We start from the raw sequence: 26454 nt of genomic DNA on the forward strand, positions 1-26454 counted from the left end.
CCTACCGGATCAACCTCCGCAATAGACCTTTCCATTTGCTCTCCAGTGCTCTATCCAAGTATCCAGTGGGTAACTCTTAACGACCCTCACAACAGCGATCATTTTCCAATAATATGCAAAGTTCAAACTTCCTGTTCATTACCAACAGACAATCCAGTAAAATGGAAATTTCCAAATGCTGACTGGATAAAATATAGCACACTTGTCTTGTTCAACAACCATATCATACAGTGCTCTTCTATCAACCATGTTACTGAACATATAACAAACCAAATTCTAACAGCTGCAATTCCACAATACCAAGTCAGGAAAAGGCGAAAATTAAATTATTGGTGGAACGAAGAATGCAACAATGCAAAAAAATAGAAAAACACAGCTTGGAATCAATTCCACAAAAATCCAATCACTTCCAATCTTATTAATTATAAGCGACTTAGAGCAAGAGCCTGTTATATCAGACGGAAAGCAAAAAAAGAATCTTGGATTAAATTCGCTTCCTCAGTTAATAAAAATACAGACATCAGACTGATCTGGAATAAGATAAAATTGTTAAATGGCAAAATTCCTCCAACATCTACTCCACTAATTAACTGGAATGGACAGGAACTCTCTACTCCTGCAGAAATCGCAAATGCACTAGGATCTGTATTTTCTCAGTTGTCCTCCTCAACTTCTTATGACCAATCATTTCAAAAAATTAAAGGTGTAACTGAAAAATCCAAACTGAATTTCACTGACAGATGTGCACTAACATATAATCAACCATTTACCATGGTTGAACTTCAGCATGCTCTTACCAACACAAGGAACAGCGCCGCTGGCCCTGATGGGATATTTTATATAATGCTCAAAAATTTAAATCCAAAGTCACAGTCATCACTGCTGTTCTTCCTCAATCGAATATTCACTGAACATACATACCCAAGCTCCTGGCATCATTCCTACGTTCTGGCTATCCCAAAACCTGGTAAAGACCATTCTGTTCCTCAAAACTACAGACCAATTTCACTTACCAGCTGTCTGAGCAAAACCCTTGAAAAAATGATTCACCGCCGGTATCTTGAGTCCCAAAATTTAATCAATAACAACCAATTTGGATTAAAAAAAAAATCGATCATCATTGGACCTTATGATTAAAGCCAAAGCAAACATCAGAAATGCATTCATCAAAAAGGAGCATCTCATTATGGTCTGTCTGGATATTGAGAAAGCCTTTGACACCACATGGCATTTCGGCATTTTAAAGGATCTATATTCTCTTGGCCTGAGAGGAAATTTGCCATATTTCATCCAAAATTTCTTAGAACAAAGATCCTTTCAAGTTCGTTACCGAGGAACTCTCTCTAAAAACTTCGTTCAGGAAGAAGGAGTCCCTCAAGGGTCCGTTCTCAGTGCCACTCTATTTGCAATTAGAATTAATCACTTAACTGAACTTATTCCGAAAACAGTGGACTCATATCTTTATGCCGATGATCTCACAATCTCCTGCCACTCCCAAAACATGAACTACATTGAGAGACAATTGCAGATATCAATAAATCAGATCCAGATTTGGATGACACAAAACGGTTACAGACTATCCAGCCAGAAATCTACTGCCATTCATTTCTGTACCATACGTAAAATGCATCCTGATCCTGAACTCCAATTAGATAACCATCTTATTCCAATAGCAAATAGTATTCGTCTGCTTGGCTTAATTTTTGACAGTAAGTTAAATTATCAAAAACACATTGAACATCTCCGGACAGCTTGCTAAAAGAAAATGAACATACTCAGAGCCTTATCAGCAATAACCTGGGGAGCAGATCGTTACACCTTGCTTCACTTATATAGATCCATAATTAGATCTCGTCTGGACTATGGCGCACCTGTCTTCGATTCTGCTAGGGAAAGTGCCTTATCTCGTCTCAACCCTATTCAACATTCAGCTCTAAGAATAGCTCTAGGTGCGTTCAGAACATCTCCAGTGCAAAGTCTCTATGTAGAAGCCTACAAAGCTCCTCTAAACATCAGAAGAAAGATGTTACTATTGAACTACGCAACCAAGATTCTAAGTCAGTCGACCCATCCTAATTGGTCAATATTTAATGATCCGCCACTCACGATGTTTTATAGAAACAAACCACAAGCAACTAGGCCTGCAGGTATTAGGTTAATGGAACTAGCAGAAAACTGGAACATACAACTCAATAAAGTCCACCAAGAACCTACAGATCACGTTCCTCCCTGGTCTGTCATCATGCTGTGTTGTGACTATTATTTCCACCAATGGGGGAAAACACTCTTTAACAGGTATTAACATCCAGCAGCTGCACACTGCACATTTACAAAGTTATCCTGACTTTGCAAAAATATATACTGACGGTTCAAAGTCTGAGAATGGATCAGGTGCAGCAGTGGTATTCCATGACACTATCACTTCTGTGTCACTTCCGACAGAATGTAGCAGTTACACCACTGAATTATATGCCATAAAGCTTGCTTCGGAAAACATTTCCCATCTCTCAATCGAAAAGAGCATAATCTACACAGACTCGCAAAGTGCCCTATTAGCAATGCAAAAGATTTCCCCATCTACTCATCCGTTACTACAGCCAATCAGATCAGAGTTGATTCGTCTCCGAGATCATCGGCAAAATGTTGTCTTCTGCAGAATCCCAGGCCATACTGGAATACCAGGAAACGAAATTGCAGATGATGCTGCCAAGCATCCATCCAGCACATCCCCAATGAATTTTCTGGTCCCGTTCAGTGATTACAAAGTACATATACGAAATATATGTAAGGAACGATGGAAACTACAGTGGCAAACACACATTCATAACAAACTCTTTGAAATTAAACCTATATCGCAATTATGAGCCTCCAATTTTCGCACAAACAGGCAAGAAGAGGTAGACCTGGCCAGAGCCCGAATAGGCCACACCCATCTGCCCCATCTATTCCTGTTATCAGGTAATGACCCTCCACAGTGTTCACATTGCTACAAGCCACTCACAATAAAACACATACTCCTGGAATGCATCTTGTATGACAACTCCCGTCTAATTTCATTCACTTCTCTCTCAAACTTACAAGAATTGTCACTTGGCCATATCATAGGCGAAAATTCAAACCTTACAGAATTTTTTCTTTCTGAAACGAATAGGATTATATAACCATTTCTAACTGCTTCCATAGAAGCCAATCATATTAGTACCTAACTACTATGATAGGTGCAATATGGCCTAAGTAGCCTTTGCACCAGAAAAATCCAAGCACAAAAACAACAACTTACAGAAATTGTAATGGAGGACACAGTTGAATGTGTTTAAAAAAAAAAAAAAAAAAAGGTCTATTACTAAATATAAAAATACACGTCTTGTATTATGTTGAAAGCTAAAAAGTTTCATACTTCCACTTAAATGCTTTTAAGTGGAAGTATGGACATAAGGCTTACACTGAAATAAAATAAAATGTAATCTTGAATTGAACTGACAAAAGTGATAACTGTGGCATCAACTGGGTCAAGTTAATACTTACATTTAGAGTACTTCAAAAACTGCAAATCCAGCAAGTTGAAGTTGTTTAGTTGAAATTCACTAAAAATTGTTCTAACACTCATTATGTTTACACATACAGAATAAAACATTTGAACTCTACTATTGAAGTTGCCAACTTAAATCAAATAGTCATACCAACATACAACAGAGGCATTGATTAAATAACTAAATCTATCTATCAATGTGCAACTAATGCTATCTGGTGAATCATTGTGTATACCATGCCTGGCACGGTATACACGATGATTCACCAGACAGTGTGCCATGCAAAGTTGCTTTGATTGATCGGCACGAAACAAGCGAACATTATAAATTTATTTAAAATAAAATAATGAAAAAATGTATAATAAAACTTTTACAGGCCCCAAAGTATTACTGGCCCTAGGCAGTTGCGTAGGCCAAAGTCCCCCCCCCCTGCCCATCTCCCTCCCATAATTTGTTTAGCTCTTCTACCTTGAATTTATTTAAACTACCCACTTCCTCTTCGGAAGCTTATTCCAATAATCAAAAACCTCTGGCTGAAGAAAAACTTCTACGCATCTATCCTGCAACCTTTTTTTTGGGGGTGGGGGTTTCCTTCACTTCGAATTCATGTTCCCTTGTGTGTAATCTGAGCAAGAGGAAGAATGCCATCAGCATTGAGATTTCTCAGTTCTTTTTAAAGTCTTAAATACATCACTCAGATCACCTTGCAGGAACTGAACCTTGCTTGGTAGGACCACCCATTCATTCCCTTCACCAGTCTCATTGCCCTTCTCTGCACCCATTCCAGCAGATCTACATCCTTCCTAAGATGCCGCTTCCAGACCTGTATGTAGTACTCAAGAAGCAGCCTAACTAGCACATGGCGTAATGGAATAATCACATCCCTGACCGTGCTAGCAGAGTTTCTGGGTGCCTCCGTAGCCAGATGGGCAGGAGCAGCAGTGCGTAGCACATGCTTCTTGATTAGACCGCGGTTCGAGCCCGTGAGCCACCAAATGCGGAGGATGTGGAAAGGTGAGGGAATGACCACTGCATATCCCCGGAGCAATATGGCTTTAGTTGCTAATGCTCCTAAAAACCAAATAACAACAACAACAGCCGAGTTTCTGTATATCATTGACCAAACCCCCATCCTGGCAGCCTGTCTGCACTGCTCAGAGAACTTCAAATAGGCGCTTCTGTAGCCAGGTGGGAAGGAGCAGCAGTGCATAACACACGCTTCTTGATTAGACCGGGGTTCGAGCCCGTCACCACCAAACACGGAGAATGCGTTAAGGTCAGGGAATGACCACCGCATATCCCAGAGCAATATGGCCTTAGTTGCTAATGCTCCAAATAACAAACAAACAAACATATAGAACTTCAAATCTGAACACATGATTACTTCAGCTCTTTTTCATTTTCCACCATCCTGTATGTAGTGTCACACATTTGATACATAAATCTTGGATTATTGCTACTCATGTGCAGTAACTTGCATTTGTCAATGTTAAACTTCAGTAGTTGTCATTTCTCAGCCCATCTGCCTAATTTTTCTTGATCTTGTTGCAGTAGCCTACCTTTATTACTGTCATTAGCCAATCTGCCAACTTTTGTATCCTCTGAAAACTTAGACATTGTCAATCTTCATCAATATCATTTATAAATACAGAAAACAATGGACTCAGTACCAAACCCCATAGTGATTCCATTACTAACATTAGTCCACAAAGAGCAGTGTCATTGATAACCATTGCCTGTCATTACTCACAACGGTAATTTGTCCTTAATGCCACACTGCTCCAATTTGTACATCAGCCTTTTATATGCAACAGTATCAAAAGCTTTCCTGAAATTCAAGGGTATATGAAATCCAAGAAACTGGATGCAAAATTATTTTTTGCATCCGGTTCCTTTGTTACTGCATCTTAATGTCTAGTCAAGGTGAAACAAGATCTTAATTCAGGAAGAATAGATGCTGATAATCAGACAAGAATATTTTTCCTCTTGTTTTTCTAACATGCTGCTGTAGGAAATACTCATCTATAAATCTACAAAAGTGATGAGAGTGTGTGAGTGACCAACCCACAAATTTCAGTAAATCAATCATTTATTGCATGGGTGGCCAACTTAATTTGTGCTGCGATCTACCATCTCAAGAATTTCATTGCACATGGTTAAAGAAGTTAGTCAACACATATTGAAAAATGTTGTTTATAAATTTAAAATTAAATACAATTCAGAATTATTATTTTAAATTCATATGTATTTAAATTTTTAATTTATGTGAAGTTTGTGTCTTCATATCATCTGCCAAGCTTTCAAAATTGGGGATGTACTGTGATAAGACCAACTGTAAAGAATCTTCTGTGTGCAAGTCCGTAAGAGTAGAGCGATTCTTTGTTTGTTTCAAATACAAAAAGAGGCCAATTGACATAGATATGTGGAACCAAAACAGGAATTTAAAAGTTCATTGCATTTTTTTACAGTTGGTTACTTTTCTTGGCAAACATATTTCCAGAAATCTTTTTTTGATGGTGATCTGGCTTTTAAAAAGATATTGTTTTGCAATGTAATAATTTCATTTTCAAGTAATATTTTCTCCATGTGAAAAATCTTAGCAATTTTTTCTGCAGTTTATTTCGTATCTAAGTTGATTTCAAATGGATAAGAAATATAACGAACAATGTCTTCAATTGTTTTAAAATCACTGAATCTGGTTTCAAAATCATCCACAACTTTCTCAATTTCAGAAACATTTCTCACTATTAAATTCAAAGACAGGATATTTTTTGCAAATGATCTTGCATATTTGCAAAATGATTGAATTTTTTTTCTTTAAGATCCTTATCCATTGCCAAAAATTGATATTTGTATGCAGAAATACTACTTATCATGACACCCACATTTTTATTTTTTTCCTTGTACAGTAACTTCATGATTTCCCAGTTAATCCAAAAATACAAAAGTCCCCGACATACGTAAGAGATACGTTCCAGGTCTTCTTACTTTGTCAAGTTTTACATAACTCAGGAATGACTAATAACATATTGCTACTATATTGTTATTGACAAATCTGAATTCCATGCAATACTTGCTAATGTTTGGCCATGTTGATACATCCTTATTATAATGATTCCTTAGAGATTTAACAGAAGCGCCGTTTTGAAACTTTTGAATAATTTCAAGTTTTTGTTTAACTGAAAACGCAACTGTTTTGCGTTTCCCCATCATTTTTGCGATTCCTAAACAAACAAAAAAAAAAACTACTATAAAATTCCGACATCCCTGATATAAATAACGAAATAAAATTTGTCCTTTTGCGCTGCAACGAAACACAACGTACTAAAACAAACTAAACATCTGGTCTCCGTGTTTTTTTTTTTTTTTTTAGTGGCAGGTGTGAAGACAGCGGGGGATTACAAGATGATAGGTACACTAATCTCCCAATGACGACTTGCAAAATATCTATTCTAGTTATTACTTGAATTTTTTTTTTTTTTTTTTTGAGTCTTGAAGTGTCCCAGTTGATCCACTTCATGGTTAAACGATAGTCTGCTGCAATTCCAAATTCAGGTCACTTAATTTACTGGAAAAATCTGCCAGAAAAGCCAGATCACTCAACCACTCTGCATCTTGTAGCTACTGTTAATCATCTCCCCTTTGATCGACGAATTTTTTAATTTCATTCAGCAGATTTCGAAATCTCTGTAGAAACTTACTCAGACTCAGCCACCTCACGTGTGTGTAATATGCTATATTTTCATCGAGATGCGATTTGAAAAGTCTCTTTTGAGGAGATTGTCCTCTGATGGAATTCACGATTTTGAAAGCTGCTTTCCATAACACTTTTAGTATTTAATCTTTTTCTGACTAACACTTGTTGGTAGATCATACAGTGATAACTCAAATCTGGGAATTCGTCGTCCTTTTGGTACAGTGCGATGAATCCGGTAAGATATGAGCTTAAATAGTGGTAATTTAATTTTTTTCAGTGAAATTTTTGAATGTGTTAATTATTATTATTATTAGCCATATAGTGCAAGGAAGCCTGAGGCTTATGCTGCACCAGCCAAAAAAAAAAAAATTCCCACGTTACCCTGAGAGAGAGAGAGAGAGAGAGAGAGAGAGAGAGAGAGAGAGAGAGAGAGAGAGAGAGAAATCACCAAGAAAGCAAGAAAGAAAGAAAGAAAAGAATGATGATATCCTGCTCAGGACCCTGGATTTGTCAAGCCCATACTCACCAGATGTTGAACCCTTGTGGTTAATATATCAAAACCTCCAGTTCTTTCTTTTAACAAAACCATACCCAGCAGTTCTTCTCTAGTGGCAGAATCATCAAAAACCATACAAACAAAAACAAGCAATTGGGCTGTATCACTGATGTCTATAGATTCATCCAGTTGTAAAGAAAAGGACACACAATTAGCAATATGAGCACACAATTGTTCACTCACATTTTTACTCATTTTTTCGATGTCACATTACAGTATTTCGGGATAATTGCAGATCTTGAAGAGCACTTTTAATTTCATTTTTGTTCTTAAACTTTTCAAAAAGAGAATCTGGTATTTCTAAAAATGTCTTTGATGAATTGACCAACAGAAAATAGTTTGCATTTTTTGCAAAAAGATGACTCTCTTTAAATGATGCTACAGTTACTGCTGTAGATTGTAAGTTAGGTGTCACTTACAATCTACGAAGAAATTTTGTTGTGCAAATAATCTGGATTTAAGTTCTTCTAATTTATTTTTTCTAAGGTCGCTGTTAGGGAAAATCCGATTGGTATTTACCATGAAGTGCATTGAAGTGCCTTTCTAAATTTCCTTTTTTAGGTATAACCACAGATGCATTGCAAGTCAAGCAACAACATTTTTCTTTTATTTTCTTTAAATAGGGACATTTAGATAGAAATAGCATTCTTAAGGACACACGACATGGTTTCATTAAGGGAAATTCATATTTAATTAAAACTTAATAACATATTTTGATGCTGTTATTCATGAGCTAGATGTAGGGGAACAATTTCGATTGAGATAATTGATTTCGATTTTAGCAAAGCATTTCATTCAGTCCTTCTTAAAAGGTTACTGTATAAGCTGGAACATACGGGGATTACTGAAAAGATTCTAAAATGGATTGCAGGGCAGAAGACAGAGATTTATCATTAATGGATATTCTTCATATTAGTGGTTAAGTCAGAAGTGGGGCTCCCCAAGGATCTCTTCTTGGACTGTTGTTATTTCTGATTCATAAATGATGTTGATAAAAGGAATGATGTCAAAATTTGCAGACAACCTAAAAATTGTAAGATTCATTAATGATCAGTGCCAAGCAACACTCCTTCAGGGTGACTTGAACAGGCTTTAGGAATGGCTGAAAAGTGGCAACTGTGTTTTAATGCTGAAAAATGCAAGGTCTTACACTTGGGGAATAGCAATCCCAAAATAAATTATACATTTGAATTAAAAACAATAGAACAAGAAAGGAAACTGGGAGTTACAATATGGGCAGATAAGAAGTTTTCTGAGCAGTATAAACAGGCAGCCAGGAAAGCCCATGGTATCTTATTGATAATTTATTGAACAATATTGTGTAGAGATAGGGTGGTAATAGTCCCACTGTATAAAGAAATATTAAGACCACATATGGAACTGTGTCCAAATATGTGGACCTCTTCTTAAAAAAAAATATTGAGCTTCTTGAAAATGGTCTTCAGACCCTTTTTGTGGGCTGCAAAGCTTGGGAACCAGCACCTTAGAGGGGACCTGATTGAGGTTTTTAAGGTTCTGAGATGGGTTAGTAATGGCAGAATTTTTACCGTTATAAAATATTTCAGAATTAGGGGCCATAAATTCAAATTACAGGGGAAGCGTTTTTCACTAGATTGTATGAAATTTTCTTTCAAGTTGTTGATTACTGGAGCAATTTGCCTCTGCAGGTAGGCTGACAATTTGAAGAATTCAAAGGGCAATTGAACCTATGTGAAGAACATAATATTTATTTTCTTATTTATTTTTTTTTTCTTATTTGTTTTTTTTTTTTTTTTTTTAATAAAATGATTATATTAATCCCAAATGGAAAATATGCATTTTAGTCAAAGCTTAAATAAAACCGGCACTCACCTCATGATCCGTCTAGCTGCATGAAATATATAAAAAAGGGGGTATGGGAAGGCCTCAGATTAAAAACTAAAATCATAAGTTAAAAATCTTGGGTTAAAAATTAAAATTAAGCTCAGAGGAGGAAGAAGTGCAATCCGTCATCCTCTAGTTGTCAGTTTTAAAACATAAAACTGTAAGGGTCTGTGTTTAAATGAGAACAAGGCCAATAGTCATGAGCGATGGACTTTCTTTAAAAACATCTTCAGTTGGCACTAAGGAAATGAAGGATAGAGAACGGGCATGAACTTTAAGTATCTGAAATGTTTTGCTGAATGCTTGGTGTTTTAATGCGCAAGATTCCAATTTGGGGGGAAGGGAAGCCGGAAGTTTGGTATTGAGGACCTCAAGGTTGGTGTTAAGCCAGCACCATTCTATTATGAGAGTTTCGTGTTGAAGGAACGTGTAGCTTGATTTTAATTTAATAATGGTAATTTCAGCATCAACTGAGGGGTTATGATTGTGAGTATGCACGTATTGAGAGAGCTCAGTGTTTCCTTGACGTGTTCGGAAACTAATGTGGTAGTATGCGCATGTATTTGCAGTAGTGGATGATCCAAATTTGTTGGTAGTGTTCCTGAAGTAACATGCATTGCAATCTGGCTGGCAATTGACTAGATAAACTATATTATTAATGTCTCCCTTTGTAGTATAAATGGGTTTCTTTGTATTTGTTAAAGGGAGTTCCTAATTTGTTATAAGTGGAGGAAATTAAAGAAATATCTGTGTTAGCAAAGGCTTGACGTAAACGTCTGGTGATTTGACAGTGGTAAGGGAGGATAACATGAGTATTTGAAATGCTAGGCTTTTTTATAACAGGGTTGTTAGGGTTATGAATTTTATCCTGGACTGCTAGAATAGTTTGTTGAATTAATTTGACTGGATATTTCCTAGCTGTAAACTTTTCTGTGAGGTATTTTAACTCAAAAGCTGAATCTTGTAAATGGTAATATTTTAAGGCATTAAAGACGTGTTTATAAAGAACGGATTTTTTTATACAAAGGGGTGATGCAAATGTAAGTGTATGTATTTGCCTCTGTTTGTGTTTTTTCCTGTAGATTTTTGTACCTAGTCTATTGCCCATTTTATATATGGTTTAAGTTGAGGAAATTAATTGTTATTCGTTTCTAATTGCAGGGTATATTTTAATCTAGGGTGTATTAAATTAAACTTAATAAAAAAATTGTCGATGGTAATTTTGTCTCCAGTTAATAGAATGTCATCAGCATAACAGATGTAGAGTTTAATACCTGCTGGAAATGGTTGGAGAGTGATGTTCTACAGTGGTGAGATATATTTCAGAAAGGGGACTGATATTCCGAGACCCATAGGGAGTCCGAATATTTGTTCATAAACCTGATCTTGGAAATGGAAATGTCTAGCTTTGATTAACACAGTAACAAGATCTAAAATGCTGTCAATATTAAGTGAGGTGCAGCCGCTTAAAGTATTATCTGGGGTTAAAAGATCGTGTAAGGCTTGTAAGGTGTAATTTAAGTCAACAGTTGCCACTTCTCAGCCCATCTTAATTTTTCTAGATCCTGTCGCAGTAGCATACCGTCATTACTATCATTAGCAACCCTGTCAACCTTTGTATCATCTGCAAACTTGAACATTAAGCCTGATATACCAATCAATATATTTATTGATTATACTGTATTCCTGTATACTTATCAATATCATTGATAAGTATACCAAAACAACAGTGGACTCAACACTGAACTGTCGGGGGCTCCACTAATAACATTAGTCCATGAAGAGCAGTGTCCATTGATTACCACTCTGTCATCTCCCACTCAATGATCTCTTTGATGGTTGAGTGGGAGATGACAGAGGGTGAATACCGATCAGCATAACAACCCACAAAACTCTGAACTCTTCACAAGGAGTCATATCAGAGTGGGACCTTCTTCATGTCTCTCAAGAAGAGATCTGCTCTGAATTGAAAGACCAAGGAGTGACGACTGTCAAGAGAATATCGATGCAAAAGGATGGGAATCTCATCCCTATCCAAATTCTCATCCTCACATTTAACATCCCACGGCCTCCAAGCTCCAACAAGGCAGGGTACTTAAACTGCCCAGTGAAGATTTACATTCCGAACCCACTGAGGTGTTTTGAATGTCAAAAATACAGCCACTCACAAAGAGCAAGGAATGTTCACCTTCCAAACCGATCTGTGTAAATTGCCAAGGAGAGCACCCTGCCTACTCTAGAGCATGCCATCAGTGGAAGGATGAAAAAGAAATTCAAAAACTTAAAACAGAGCTGAATATCTTCTACCCAGAGGCTATAAAAATACATGCAACCAATAAATAGCAGGAGGCCTTCATATGCTCAGAAGGTTTCTGCCAAGTGCACTATCGGTACACAAACTGAGATGACTGTACCACCAAGAGAGTCATTCACTCTGATTACATGCTATTATTATTAGCCTGAGGCTTATGCTGCACCATCCAAAAAAATTCCCTCATTAACCTGAGAGAGAAGTAGAAGGGATCACCAAGAAAGAGAAACATGATGATATCCAGCTCAGGACCCTTGGTTTGCCAAGCCCATACTCACCAGATGCGAGCCCCTGGGGTGAATTTATTGAGTTCACAAAAGCCCGCCCAAAAAACACAGTCAGCTGCCACTCCTATATCTGTACCTCCTAGTGCTCCACCATTACCAAAACCAAGTAAGCGGTAAAGAAAAATCAACAAGACCTTGAAGAGCCACCTGTAATGCTAGACAAAATGGATGTAGAGGATAAGGAGGTACTGGAGGAATCAGTCTTGGAACTCTTTGCAGAGGAAGAAATGGACATAGGATAATGTCCATACTTCCTCAAAAAAGATAAATCCAAGACTGACAAAAGTAAGCCCTCCGCACCTTGGAAACCACTTGATGGACCCACCAAGCCAAAATAATGGCTAAATTCCTACAGTGGAATTGTCGTGGATTCCAGCGAAATACTGATGACATCAAGGCCCTCCTACAGAAACATAAGCCAGTCTGCTTTTGTTTGCAGGAGACTTAAAGGTAGCTATCCTTGTTGGACAACCAGACCCCAGTTCAGCCTATGCTACTTACAACCAGCATAGAGACTGTTGCAATTCGCCTTACAATGAGTTTTTTTTTTTTTTTTTTACAGAGCGTGTTTGGTTTTTTTTTTTTTTTTGGCTGATGCTGCATAAGCTTGCTTTCTTGCATCGTATGCCTCTACTAATGCTAAAGTGCAGCAAGAAAATCAAGACTGGAGAGAATAATGAACAATAGAGGGTTTTTTGTTTTGATTTTTTTTCTGCTTGACTTTGTATTGCACATAGCTCCAACATTTTTATTAACCTGTCCTCTTGCAGTTGGTTTTTTTTTTTTTAATCTAAGAGTAAATTTTCTGAATTGTTTCCAATAGCATGGTTTTTTTTTTAACTTTGACATTATGTACTTTTTAAACAAAAAATGTAAACTGAAATTGGAAATTTAAATATACAAATTACTTTTATTTTAATTTTAATATTTCTCAGTCCTAAATTTTATAATAGATTTTAAAATTGAATTATTTTTTTCTTACTGTATTAATTTCATTTAAATTATTTCTTAACTAATTTTGTAGGTGAAGAAGGTCAAGATGCTGGTGGCTTGTTAAGGGAGTGGTACACGATAATATCCCGTGAAATATTCAATCCTATGTATGCACTCTTCACAACTTCACCTGGAGATAGAGTAACTTACATGATAAATTCTTCCTCTCACTGTAACTCCAACCATCTCAGTTACTTTAAATTTGTTGGACGTGTTATTGCCAAAGCTGTGTATGACAACAAGTTATTAGAATGTTATTTCACCCGTTCGTTCTACAAGCATATTCTTGGAAAACTTGTAAAGTAAGTGTAGATTTCATCCGTACTGTTTTACTTTCTTATAAAATTTTTAATAAATAAATAAATAACAAAAATATAGAAACCATGATTGCAAAAGCCAAAAAGATATATAGCTAGTATCTTCAATTATTACTAAATTTATTCTTTTAGATTTTAAAATATCTTTGGCTTTTGTTCTTTTACTTTTAAAATTTATTAGTTCACAATTTCTGTATTTCCATTTATATTATCTCCACTCTTATAGTTATTGGTAATACAGTTTCTCACTGTGTATTCCATATTTTTCCCCTACAGTTTACCTTAACATATTTCTTCTTTCATATCTTCTTGAGTTATACATACAGGATGATTCAGGAGGAATAGTAAATATTTTGGGAGGTTATAGTATCGCTTATTCTGAGTAAAAAAAAAAAAAAAAAAACAGTTCATATAAACATGTGCCCAATTCTCAGTGAATGTGGAGATACAGCTGTTTGAAACTGTCACACAGCTCCCTGAATCAGATGCGACCTAGAAGCAATTATAACCTGATGCTGTTTAGTGTTAGAAGTGTTGTTAAGAATGCCGCACATCTTCAAACATGCTGAATATGCCGATATGGTGTTTGTCTACGATTTTTGTGGTGGAAGTGCTACTGCTGCTTTTAGAGAATACTGTCGATGGTTCTCCAACTGCACAATACCAGATTCAAGAGCGTTTACTAGTGTTTGCACCAAACTGTGTGAAATTGGTACAGTTCCCAGCGCTCGTATTTTTTCTAAATGTGCAAATGTACAAAATGTGAATGAAATAGAAGATATTCTTCAGTTGGTAGAACATAGTCCTACTGTTAACACACGAAGGATTTCTATGCGTATTGGTGTTCCATAGACAAGAGTATTCTGAACATTGCATGAGCACAGCTTGTATCCATTTCACATAGAGCGGGTAGTGACTGGAATTTTGTCAATGAGTAAATGCTAATCGCCGATTAATTCCATTAATACTGTTCAGCAGTGGAGCTACTTTCACCCGTAACTCTCATAGATGATCATACCTGACATCACAACGAATGTACACAAAAAGCCAAAACTTTCCAAATCATCAATGCACAACACAGATGACACTGTCAAAGATCACCCAGCTGGGGCAGAGCATAATGCCTCGCTCACTCTATAACCCATCAGACCTCGTCCCATCAGATTATTTTGTTTGGTAGACTGAAAGCATACCTGCATGATAAGGTGTTTGGGAGTGATACAGAACTTATTTCTGACATTAAATATAGCTGTAAACATCAGCCTCCAGATCGTTACCGAAGTGCATTCACTGCTTGGAAGGAATGCTGGGGAAAGTGCAGTGAATGGTGGTTCTTACATTGAGTGATATTTACACAAAGCTGAAAGTTTGTATTTTACGTATGTATGTTAAGTATGGTTACAATATCTCAGATAATAAAGATGTCGCAGCTTATAGTGAGTGCATCACTTATTGACTGACTTGCCCTTTTATTTTTAAGACAGTTACAATAAATGGTTAAAAATTTTTCTAGGCCCCGAGTGCCAAGTGTTAGCGTCCAAGTGAAATTCTTTCAGGACAAAAAGGAGCAACAATGGACCAGACAAACCAGGTTCACCTGTGTCTGTGGATCAAACTGAACATCATTGGCAGCAAGATGATTCTAATCCAGCTACTACCAAGCAACCAAAGAAAGACCGAAACCATCTCTCCACTCTTTCTAATCTTTCATTCCCTAACAGACCAACTTGTCAGTAAACTTTCTCCCTTTGTTGTATGTCTAGAACATATAGCTAATCCACTGAAAATGTTTCACTGCTTGAAATCAGGTGACCTACTTATAGAAACGACAAATTACTGACATTCAGAGTTCTTAAAATCACAGCTTTTGGAGGGATTTCCATCAGAGTCACTCTGCATTCTACTTTACATCAAAAGGGGTTATTGTGGAATGGAACCTCCCAAACAGCTGTGATGAAGAAATTGTACAAGAATTACAAAACCAGAATGTCATAAATGCCAAAAAAATCCGTATTAAAAAGGATAGAAAACTGCTATCAACCTTCTTCCAGTCACATAGCTCCCTGAGGAGCTGTTGTGGCCACCAACAAATTCCTCCATCTGCATCAATCGTGTGCTATACGAGCAGCATCACAAAGTGTCATGCCCAGAAGTTCACTGATCCCACCTTCCATCTTGTTGCAGGTCTTCCTCTGCATCTCTTCCTCTCGGTTTTCCTTCCATTATATTCTTCAACAGAAAGTTTTCCCTTCTTACTATATGATCAAAAAAACTTTTCTTTTGTTGATGCTACGAATGAGAATTTTAGGCCTGCCAATTTTATTCAATACCCACTCATTTGTTCTTTTTCAATCCAAGTAAGAAATATGCAGTATTCTCCTGTAACACCACATTTCAAATGCCTCAATTTTCTTCCTTTCAACTTTTTTCAGATTCCATCCTTCACCTCCATAAGTGGCAACTGGAAAAATTAACGAATCAGTGATTCTCAGTTTTGTCTTTAGGGGCAGATCATGATCTCTCCATAATTTTATCAAATCATTGACCAATGTTTTAGCAATTGCCTGTCGTCTCTTTACATCATTTGAGCAGTCACTATTTTAATTCCTTCTTGAGCCTAAGTAATCAAATTCATCAACTTCTTCGAAATCCTGCTCCATTGCCCTTCACTTTACTGGAACCAAGATTATCACCGATCACCATAATTTTAGTTTTACACATTCAGAAACAATCCTTTTTTCTTACTTGCTTCACATACTCTCCTCAGAGTGTCTTTAAGATGATCCTTAGAATTACAAATTAGCACAGTATCATCTGCATAACAAAGGTTGTTTATCTTCAGTCCTCCAGTTTTGATACCAGTCTTTAAATCTTCCAAAACTTCACACACAATATCTTTGGCAAAAAGATTAAAAAGGTGAGGTGAAAAAAATACAGCCTTGCCTGACACTGTTACCTATTGTGAAAAAGTCCGTGTTTCCCATGTTTGTTCTCACAGTTCCTTCCTGTTCCTGGTACAGTAGCTTAATCATCTGAATTATGTGGATTGGGAAACCCATAATAGTCAGTTTCTCATGTTGAACACAATCAAATGCTTTTGCATAATCTATAAAACAAAACGACTGGAACATTGAATTCTTTGCATTTTTCAATAATCATTCGTAGACTTAAGATCTGATCTCTGGTTCCTTTACCTCTTCTGGCATTTCTTAAGTTTTCTTGAGATTCTGTTTAATGTGATTTTAAGAAGAATCTTGCTAGCATGACAAATTAGGCTAATAGTCCTGTAATTTGAGCAAATTTTCAGATCTCCCTTTTTTGGTAGGGGGGTGAAATTTGATTTCTTCCAATCTGATGGCCACTGTCCTGTTTCCCAAATTTTTACAATGATTTTATGAAAAAACTCTACGCCCTTCTCACCTGTAGCTTTAATCAATTCCGCTGGGATTTCATCAGTTCCAGGTGACTTGCCACACGTTAGTTCTCTGGTGGCTTTTTCGACTTCTTCCTTCAGTGGTACTGGTTCATGATCGTACTCTTGAAAAGGGGGTGGCAGATCATCAGTGCCAGCAGGTGCTCAGAAGAGCTGCTCACAGTATTCTTTCCACCTTCCTTTGATTGTATTCTCCTCTGTTTAAATTTCCCATTTGGAGTCCTTAATTACATTAACTTTTGGTCGGAACTTTTGTCTTAAGGACTTAATTACATCATGCATCTTTTTAGTGTTGTTTTGTTTGTTGTGGTATTCGATTTCTTTACACTTTCGATTGATATAATCCTGTTTGTCCTGGCTTAAACAGCGCTTGATGACTTTGTTCCTGATACTGTTCGTTTCCTTGTACACCTTGGGCTTTTGCAGTTCTTCTCTGTTTGATAAATTTACGTGTCTTCTGTAATCCAAGGTTTCCTGATCTTTGACCTTTCTCTAATGCATCTATTTGTTGAAGATAATGCTTTTTGTGTTTTCCCACATTTCCCACTTCAAGTGTCAAAAGTATGGCCATTCCCAAACAGTATGCAGAGGACTAGTTATTTGTACCATTTGTGGCTCAAAAAAACATAATGATAAAGAATGCAAAACACAGTCTCATCACTGCCCAAACTGCAAAGGAGACCACCCTTCTTATTCCAGAGACTGCGTTATGTGGAAAAGAGAGAAGCAAATTCAGAAATATAAAACTAAGCATAAGGTACCAAAAAGTGAGAACATAGCAGCAGCAGTACAGAAAACAAAATTAACTGCATCACAAACTGACACCTCAATCCCCCCTCCCCTTAATATTTCAATTGCGGACTGGACTTAGACTCTGGGAGGGGTTACTTTCATTCTGTATTCGAATCATATATGGTCATCCATTGACATTTTGTGGATAGCAGTCTGCAACTGAAATGCAATCCTTTTGGAATTCACATGCATTGATGCTTTATGAAGAAGTGGTGTTTTGTTGGGTCCCTGTCTATATTTCAATTTTGTGGATGGTGGCACTCATCCTTTGGTCTGTATGTGAGTATATCTGTATGTCTGTATGTGAGTATATCTCTCCCTGGGCTAGGGAGAATAATGTTGCACCATTAAGAGTGAGTATTACGTTAGTTTCTTTATGGTTAATTTGATTGTTAGGATGCTTTGGTATACGGATAGCAAAATAACATTTTGTCAAGAATAAATAACCCTAATTATTGTATTAATTTGATGATTCTGTTTTGTGGTATAATTAATTTATTTTTCTGAAATATTAATGCTTGCAAATTATGTATATAATGTAAACATGCAGATATTTTCTTATAGATATACAGATATGGAAAGTGAAGATTATTCCTTTTATCAAGGACTTGTATTTTTGCTGGACCATGATGTCAAAGAGCTTGGATATGAATTAACGTTTAGTTTAGAGGTTAGTGTTTCAAAAAATTTTATGTATACAATAATTGAATTAGCAAATGCATTTGTGTTAAACTTACCATTAACATGAAAAAAGTTATCTATGCAGTTAATCACTTGAGAGTTCTTGGTTCCTTTTTGATTCCCTTCCACCTAAACTTTAGAATGGTTATAGTGATCAAATCTGTCTAATAAAATTAAGCAATACAGTTTTTCTAGAAGCTGCAAACTTGGTTTATCTTTATATATATATATACACACACACACACACACACACACATATACACACTCGTGTTCAAAGAAAGTGCATCACCCTTAAAATTGTAATTGTCATCCGAATAATGTAGGTATATGGCATTATTTCTTACAGATTGCACCAGATAAGATTTACACAAGTAGGTGATGACATAATATTGCATTAGCTGTTACTTTCAGCTGTATAAGCACGTTTTGCAAAAGTTGCAGTCATTCCTTTCTTGTGTCAGGGTGGCGAGTTACATGCAGTTGACGCCACGAAGAAAGAGTGCTATTGTTGCTTTACGTAAAAAAAGGATGTTCTTCCCTTCATGTTGCTTATATAGTATCTTGTCAACAGTGAGTAGATTTCTTTCCAAACTCAAGAATACTGGTTCTACTGATAGCAAAAGAGCAACCGGATTCAAACGAGTCTCTACACCAAAACAGGACCGCATTTTGAAGCACTTATGCCTTAAAAACCGTAAAGTTTTCCATTCTCTTTTCAGCTCAGACCTTTGTCTGAGCTGAAGAGAATGGAAAGAACATACGGGAGTGGTAGCAAGTGCAGTAACAGTAAAAAGATGCCTTTTCAAAAATGGACTTGTAGCCCACCATCTTAAGAAGAAACCCCTCCTCACACAAAAAATGAAAAAGGCCCGATTACTTTGGTGTAAGGAGCATGTCAAATGGACCCCTGAGCAGTGGAAGTCAGTTATTTTCTCAGATGAGAAGAAATTCAACCTGCATGGCTCTGATGGGAGACAAACGATTCGCCGTAGACGTGGTGAAGAATACCATCCAGACTGTATGGTGTCTACAGTGAAATTTCCTACCAGCCAAATGATATGGGGGTGCATTTCGTATCGCAGAGTAGGTCACCTGCAGTTTATAAAAGGTTACATAAATGCCATTGGATACCTGGCTGTAATGGAAGGCAAATTGCTACCAACCATTAGAGACCATTTCAACCTGTGAAGTAACTGCATCTTTCAGGAGGACTCTGCTCCTCGTCATCGGGCGAAAAGTGTAAGTAGGCACTTCTGTAGTTACTTTAGCTTCATTTCTGCATTAGAGGTTCGACAGTAATGTGTTTACTTTTGTTACAGGTGAAAAAATGGTTCGAAGAACGGTCCATTACAACTGTCAGCTGGCCAGGAAACAGCCTGGACCTGAATCCTATAGAGAACTGTTGGTCTCGTGTAGAATCTGCAGTTGCCAGAAAGAAACCAAAAACCATTCTTGAACTTCAGGAAGTCATAATTCCTGTTTGGAACCATGAACTATCAGTTGATTATCTTCAGAAATTGATCTTTCAGTGCCTCAACGGTGTGCTGTTGTCATCAGGGCCAGAGGCGGTTAAACTAAATATTAGTTTGCACCTGGTGAACTTTTCATTATGTTTCCCATTTAAAATAAACTGAAGCAAATTGAGGGCTTCTGTTAACATTGGCGCCTCCGTAGCCAGGTGGGCAGAAGGAGCAGTGCGTAGCACATGCTTCTTGATTAGACCGGGGTTCAAGCCCATGAGCCACCAAATATGGAGGATGCAGAAAGGTCAGGGAATGACCACCGCATATCCCCGGAGCAATATGGCCTTAGTTGCTAATGCTCCTAAAAAAAAAAAAAATTGTTAACATTTCAGCCATAACTGTCGTGTTTACCAAAACTGTTGTATAAAGGTTGGAAATGCTCATTTTGTAATATTACGACAGGCAGCAGCACATGCACAGGCAAAGATAAACAAGTGTAGCCGCATCTAATGTGAGGCTAATCATCTAATACGAGGCTAGCTGTGCTAGCCTCTCATTAACTGAATTTTGGTTCGCATTAAACGCGACCTGATATCATTATACAGTTCGCACCAAATCGAATATCGCATTATTTGAACTTGCATTAATCACGACCTAGCTGTGTGTGTGTGTGTATTTATATCACCATGGTGAATTGAAACGTAATCTTGAAAGTAGTTTATCAGATTCAGTTTCTGTGCTGTTGCTATACATATCAGTTCTTAATTTTAAAGTACAGAGTTGGTAGTAATGTTCCAAGACAGTCCCTTTAAAGAAAAACCAGATGCTAAAGTGTAATATTTCCCAAAGTAATCGGTTTGACCGGCTGTACACTTACACTTTTGAAATCGCTCATAGATCAAGCTTTTGTTTTAAACATTTTAATGCATTTGAACTGACTGCCAGAAATTCCTTTGCCACATTTCTTTTAATAAACTCTTAAAATTTATTAACCTTATTAATTTTCATTGTTAATTAATTAAATTGTATTTAAATGGAAATCATGACCCAGAGTACAGCAGCAAAGCAATGGGCACAAAGTAGCGCGAGTGCTGTGGAGGAGAACCAAATGGGCTATTCTCCGAAGCATCACACATCACAGCTTAAAAAAATGTGCAATTTGTGAAATGTTTGCGAACTTTCTGGAACAGGACTTGATCTAGCCAAAGAGGATGTCTTGTGTGTGCTAGATGCAGAGTGTCAAGAAATTAGGTGCCAACTAAGCAATCTGATGGGCGTCTATGAGAGTGTGAAGACTCAGCTGGACAGGTATTTTGAACGAACAGAAGGGTGAAGTGGAAGTGGTCATATTTTTTGGCCCGTGTGTATATTATAAATAAATAAATAAATTTTCTGTTTATACTCCGGAACGACCAAACGGTCAGAGGAGTTCACAAGATAAATTGAATACAAAAAATAGCACCGTATTCAGCAGTCACGGGCTTGAACCCCGGTCACTCAAGGCATGTGTACTTATGCGTATTTTTTTTTTTTTTTTTTGGCTGATGCTGCATAAGCTTGCTTTCTAGCATCAAATGCCTCTACTAATGCTAGTAGCACACTGCCATTGCTGTCATTAACAACCCTGCCAACCTTTGTATCATCTGCAAACTTCGACATTGAGCCTGATATACCTTCATCAATATCATTGATAAATATACAAAACAACAGTGGACCCAAAACCAAGCCCTGTGGGACTCCACTAATAACATTAGTCCCCAAAGAGCAGCACCCATTGATTACCACCCTCTGTCTTCTCCCACTCAACCACCCTTTTATCCATTGTAACAACTTACCCTTAATACCATTCTACTCCAATTTGTACAATAGTCTTCCATATGCAACAGTGTCAGAAGCTCTCCCGAAATCCAAATATATGATATCAAAATTATTTTTTGCATCCAGTTCCTTTGTAACCACATTATAATATCCTATCAAAGTATTGCAAGTCCTCCAAAAAAAAAGACAATGATTTGAGCTTCTATAGTGAGATGTATAACAAATATTTATTACAGAGTAAATTACATATATGAAGTACATAATAAACTGAATTGATGCAAACACCTTTGTTCTCATTTATAGTTATATTGGCAGTAAAAGGGTTATTTTAAAAAATTCAGTAAAGATTTTGAAAGCTCATTGAATGAGTTACAGTATTTTACATTGGTTATTATATTTTTTATTATTGGTTATTATTAGCACATTTTCACTTAACAAATGCCATCTTCACTGGATACATTAACTGTGTAAATTGGGGGGGGTCCCTGCACTTTATTTTGAGTAATATAAATGAATGACTGTTTGTGTGAAGATGGCGTGTATACCTCATTTTATTAAAAGCCTTATCAATTATTCCTTAAGAAATCCAACAATATCTGTTTGTTAATCTTTTTATGTATGAAATAAGAATAATGTTATTATTTCATTACAGGTACAGGAATTTGGGGTAACAGAAATTCGAGACCTGAAATCTAATGGCCGCAATATAGTTGTCACAGAAGAGAATAAACAAGAATATGTAAAATTTGTTTGTCAAGAAAAAATGACAGGTGCAATTCGTAAACAGCTCAATGCATTTTTGGAAGGTTTCTATGAAATCATTCCAAAACGTTTAATCTCTATTTTCAACGAACAGGAACTGGAATTATTAATATCCGGTTTGCCTAATATCGATATAGATGACTTGAAAGCTAATACAGAGTATCACAAATATCAGCCTACCTCACTTCAGGTATGTATTCTAATATAATAAAATGTAATATAATAAAGAATATTAGTATTAGTAAATGTAATGATAAAAGGAAGCAAGCCTTTGTAGCACACTGCCCAAAAAAAAAATTATTTAACTAATTAAATTGAAAATAAAAGTACCCAATGTCACTTTTCCTCATTTCATTGACCTATTTATTTCAAGTATTTATCTGATTCCTCTTTAAATTTATATTAATTTCCATATCTCACAAGTGTGGAATTTGGAGCTTGCTGGACTTGACCATGGACCATTGTTTACCATTCCTGTAATAGTGAACACCATATGGTACATTGATATTCTGAACATTTCCACCTTTCCTACAGTATATTGGTACTGTGAAGACAGGCCCTTTTTGGTTTGAGTTTGATAATGTCTACTGCACAGCGTGTAGTGACTTGGTTTGAAGATAGCAAAGGGCATTCAAAGGGGCATCCAGCCCATATTCCCCACAGGGGTCCCCGAGTGCCAAGCGATTTTCTTCCTGCAAATATATAGTGCTCTCTCAAAGTGATATAGTTTTATTTCTTTTCTAGCGTGACCTGTTCTCTTGTTTACTTCAAGTGGTTCTGTACTTTAGGGTCAAAAGTAAGAACCTAGAAAGGAAATCCACCTTTCTTTTTTTTTATTCTATATATTCATTACTAACCCTCTACTTACTTCAACAACTGCCAGGTCACTGGTGGCACCACTCCTGACTCCATGTGGCAGGGCCGGTAACCTGGGGGGATAAGACAACCCACGGGGCTAAAAGGAGAAGAAATGGAAACAAATGATTTTCCACATTCAGAGCCCAAGAGCTCTCAACCAAATGATACTCATGACTTCTCTCTTTTGAAAAGAATGAAGAAAGACACTGGTAGACAGGAATTACCAGCATTTCTGATAATGCATTCTCTGTGAACAAGCTCTCCCCCCTTTATCATTCAGAGATGCCTTGAACATGCAGCAGGTTCACCAAGAATGGTGAAGCGCCTCCAATCTGGAGATTTATTAATAGAGACCACCAATTCTCGACACTTTGAATTATTATTACATCTGACATCCTTGAGTGGAATCCCAGTTCAAATCACACCACATACCACCCTCAGTTCTTCAAAGGGAGTGATCACTGAATGGGATCTATTGAATGTTCCTGCCGATGAAATAGTCCAGGAACTTAAAGTACAAAAAGTCACTCAGGCAAAGAGGATCATGATCTGAAAAGTTGGCAGTTTAGTTCCTACCCAGAGTATAATTTTAACTTTCAGTTCTCCAAACCTACCAGCTTCACTCAAGGCAGGATATTTAAACTGCAGTGTTCGGCCATATATCCCAAACCCATTAAGATGTTTTAAATGCCAGAAATTCGGCCATTCCCAGACAGCATGCCGTGGAGACGCAACATGTGCAAACTGTGAGTGTAAAACTCATACACAAACAGAATGTAAGGCACCAACCCCACAGTGTCCGAACTGCAAGGCAACCATCCGGCATACTCCAAAGACTGCTACCTCTGGAAGTTATGGGGTAAAAATACAAAAGTATAAAATTGAAAATACAGTCGAACTTCCCTATAACGAATTCGATAAATCCGGCGAAAAAATTTGTTATAGAGAAACTTCGTTATACAAAGAATATCTTTTTTATTAGAAATTGTTATCTAATTAGAAAATTAAAACGAATATACATTTATTTTTAATATATTTTATTTCAAAAACATACTTATTTAAATTACGTTTGCACAGTACAATTAAAAAATTGTCTGATTCTCAAAGAAAACCTCACATTTGTTCAGAGCATTAAAAACATTATCAGGAACATTTTCACAAAACTGTAGACCCATACGAACCTTTTAAAAGCGTTAATCATTTCTTTGCGAGTTGGCTTTTCTAAAGGTTGTTCTGATGCGTCTCTTCAACGTCATCGTTAATTTCTTTGTGATCATGGTCACAGCTAACACTGTTCAGCAGTATTTCATCTTCATTTGGATGTTCTGCTGTGATCTACATAAACATAACTATCCATTGTTATTTCATTTTCGATGTTTCCAGACGATTCTAATAATGTCCAAAAGTTTTTCAGTTGTGAAGGGGGCAGTTCATCTTGTTCGTCCAGTCGTTGTTCGACTTCTGTATTCAATGCAAATCCCGCTTTCGAAAAACAATTTTGAATAACTTTTGCCAGTTCAAAGATGCAATCTCTAAGGTTAATTGTAACCTTCTATTTTCTGATAACGCATTGACAACCTTCATTATTATTCTCTTTCGATAATGAAATTTAAAATTTTTAATAATGCCTTGGTCCATTGGCTGGAGTTTTGACGTTACGTTTGGTGGTAAAAACAACTTCGCACTTTTAAGTTGGGCAGAAATATTGGCAGGATGTGCTGGACAGTTGTTAGTTACCAACACGATTTTCCTTTTTTCTTTTGTTATGCGCTTGTCTAGTTTTAATATCCATTCTTCAAAACTATGACTTGTCATCCATGCTTTTTTAGTAAAGGTGTAGTTAACTTCCAAAGATTTTGTGCCTCTAAAACATCTTGGGTTTTTTGATATTCCGACGACCAAAAGTCTTAATTTTTCACTTCCTGTCATATTTGCTCCAACTAGCACAGTGATTCTTTCTTTGGTTTGTTTTCCGCCAAAACATTTATCATCCTTAAAAGCAAGTGTTCTATTCGGTAAATATATAAAGAATAAACCCATTTCGTCAGCATTAGAAACATCCTTATGCTCATATTCTTCCAAAATCTTCTTTAAGGTATTGTTCCTTCAACTTCTTTGCTTACATTAACACTTTCTCCTCAAATAACCTTTTCCACAATTCTGTGGCGCTTCTTAAATTTATCTAGCCACCCAGTGCTCGCATTAAATTCAGTATGTCCAAGGGACTGTGCAAATTTCAGAGCTTGTTGCTTAATTATTAGGCCCGATATTGGGATATTCTTTTCACGTATCATTGGCACCAATTTTAGAATAGCTTTATCAACATCTTCGTATATATCTTGTCTTCTTGTTTCTTGTCTTCTTCTCCTTCAATTGCATTTAAAATTGATTCTCAATTTTTTTTAAAATCGTAGATAAACTGCTTGGGGATATGCCATATTTCTCCGCAACATCTTTTTTCTTAAAACCCTGGTCAATATCATAACAATCTTTGCTTTATCATTAATACTTAAACACTTTCTCTTCGACATTGTTTTTGCAATTGTGAAAATTACTGGACTGCAGCTCTTGCCGATACATACACCGCAAACTTCGCTGCGCTGGCCATATACTGAATTGTTAGTACAGGTACCGTCTACTCAATGACATTCGCTTGCCAATTCAACAGTATCAAATATACGAATTTGAATTTATTTTATTCTGCTTTCATTCTTATATACACAAAAGAAAATTTATGATTAACATATGCTATATGTTACTTTTCAGAGGGAAAAAAAAAAAAAAACATATGGCCTATGTGATTGATGACAAACAGAAAAAAAATCATGAAACCATCTACTGGGGGTCCAGTTAGACGAGAACCGACATATCATATAATGATTTACATGAAGGTCACATGGTACAGTTGAGGTGAGAAGCGAATGTTACTCAGTAGGCGTTACTAAAAACCGACTATGGTAGCATTCTATGTATTGCCGCTGCAGCATGCTAAAGGTTTACCGCAGCGAATTTTGCTTTCCCCTGAGCTAACATCAATTTACAAATCTACCCTATTTATTGTAAAGTATACAACCACTTTTAAGAAAACCCATT

At 36.6% G+C, this 26454-nt stretch overlaps 1 protein-coding gene across 6 annotated transcripts in view; it reads left to right on the top strand.

Moving 5' to 3' along the window:
• Positions 1 to 26454, top strand: part of HUWE1 (HECT, UBA and WWE domain containing E3 ubiquitin protein ligase 1) — a 1105343-nt gene that overhangs the window by 1041827 nt on the left and 37062 nt on the right. For all 6 annotated transcript variants that reach the window (XM_090389849.1, XM_090389845.1, XM_090389850.1 and 3 more), the window contains 3 exons: positions 13269 to 13539; positions 18344 to 18449; positions 22394 to 22693. In XM_090389849.1, the coding sequence (XP_090245975.1) occupies positions 13269 to 13539; positions 18344 to 18449; positions 22394 to 22693 (677 nt within the window). The remainder of the gene's footprint in view (positions 1 to 13268; positions 13540 to 18343; positions 18450 to 22393; positions 22694 to 26454) is intronic.

Source organism: Mastigoproctus giganteus, chromosome 2 (genome assembly GCF_048544385.1).
Source record: "Mastigoproctus giganteus isolate SK-2022 chromosome 2, ASM4854438v1, whole genome shotgun sequence".
Taxonomy (NCBI): Eukaryota; Metazoa; Arthropoda; class Arachnida; order Uropygi; family Thelyphonidae; genus Mastigoproctus; species Mastigoproctus giganteus.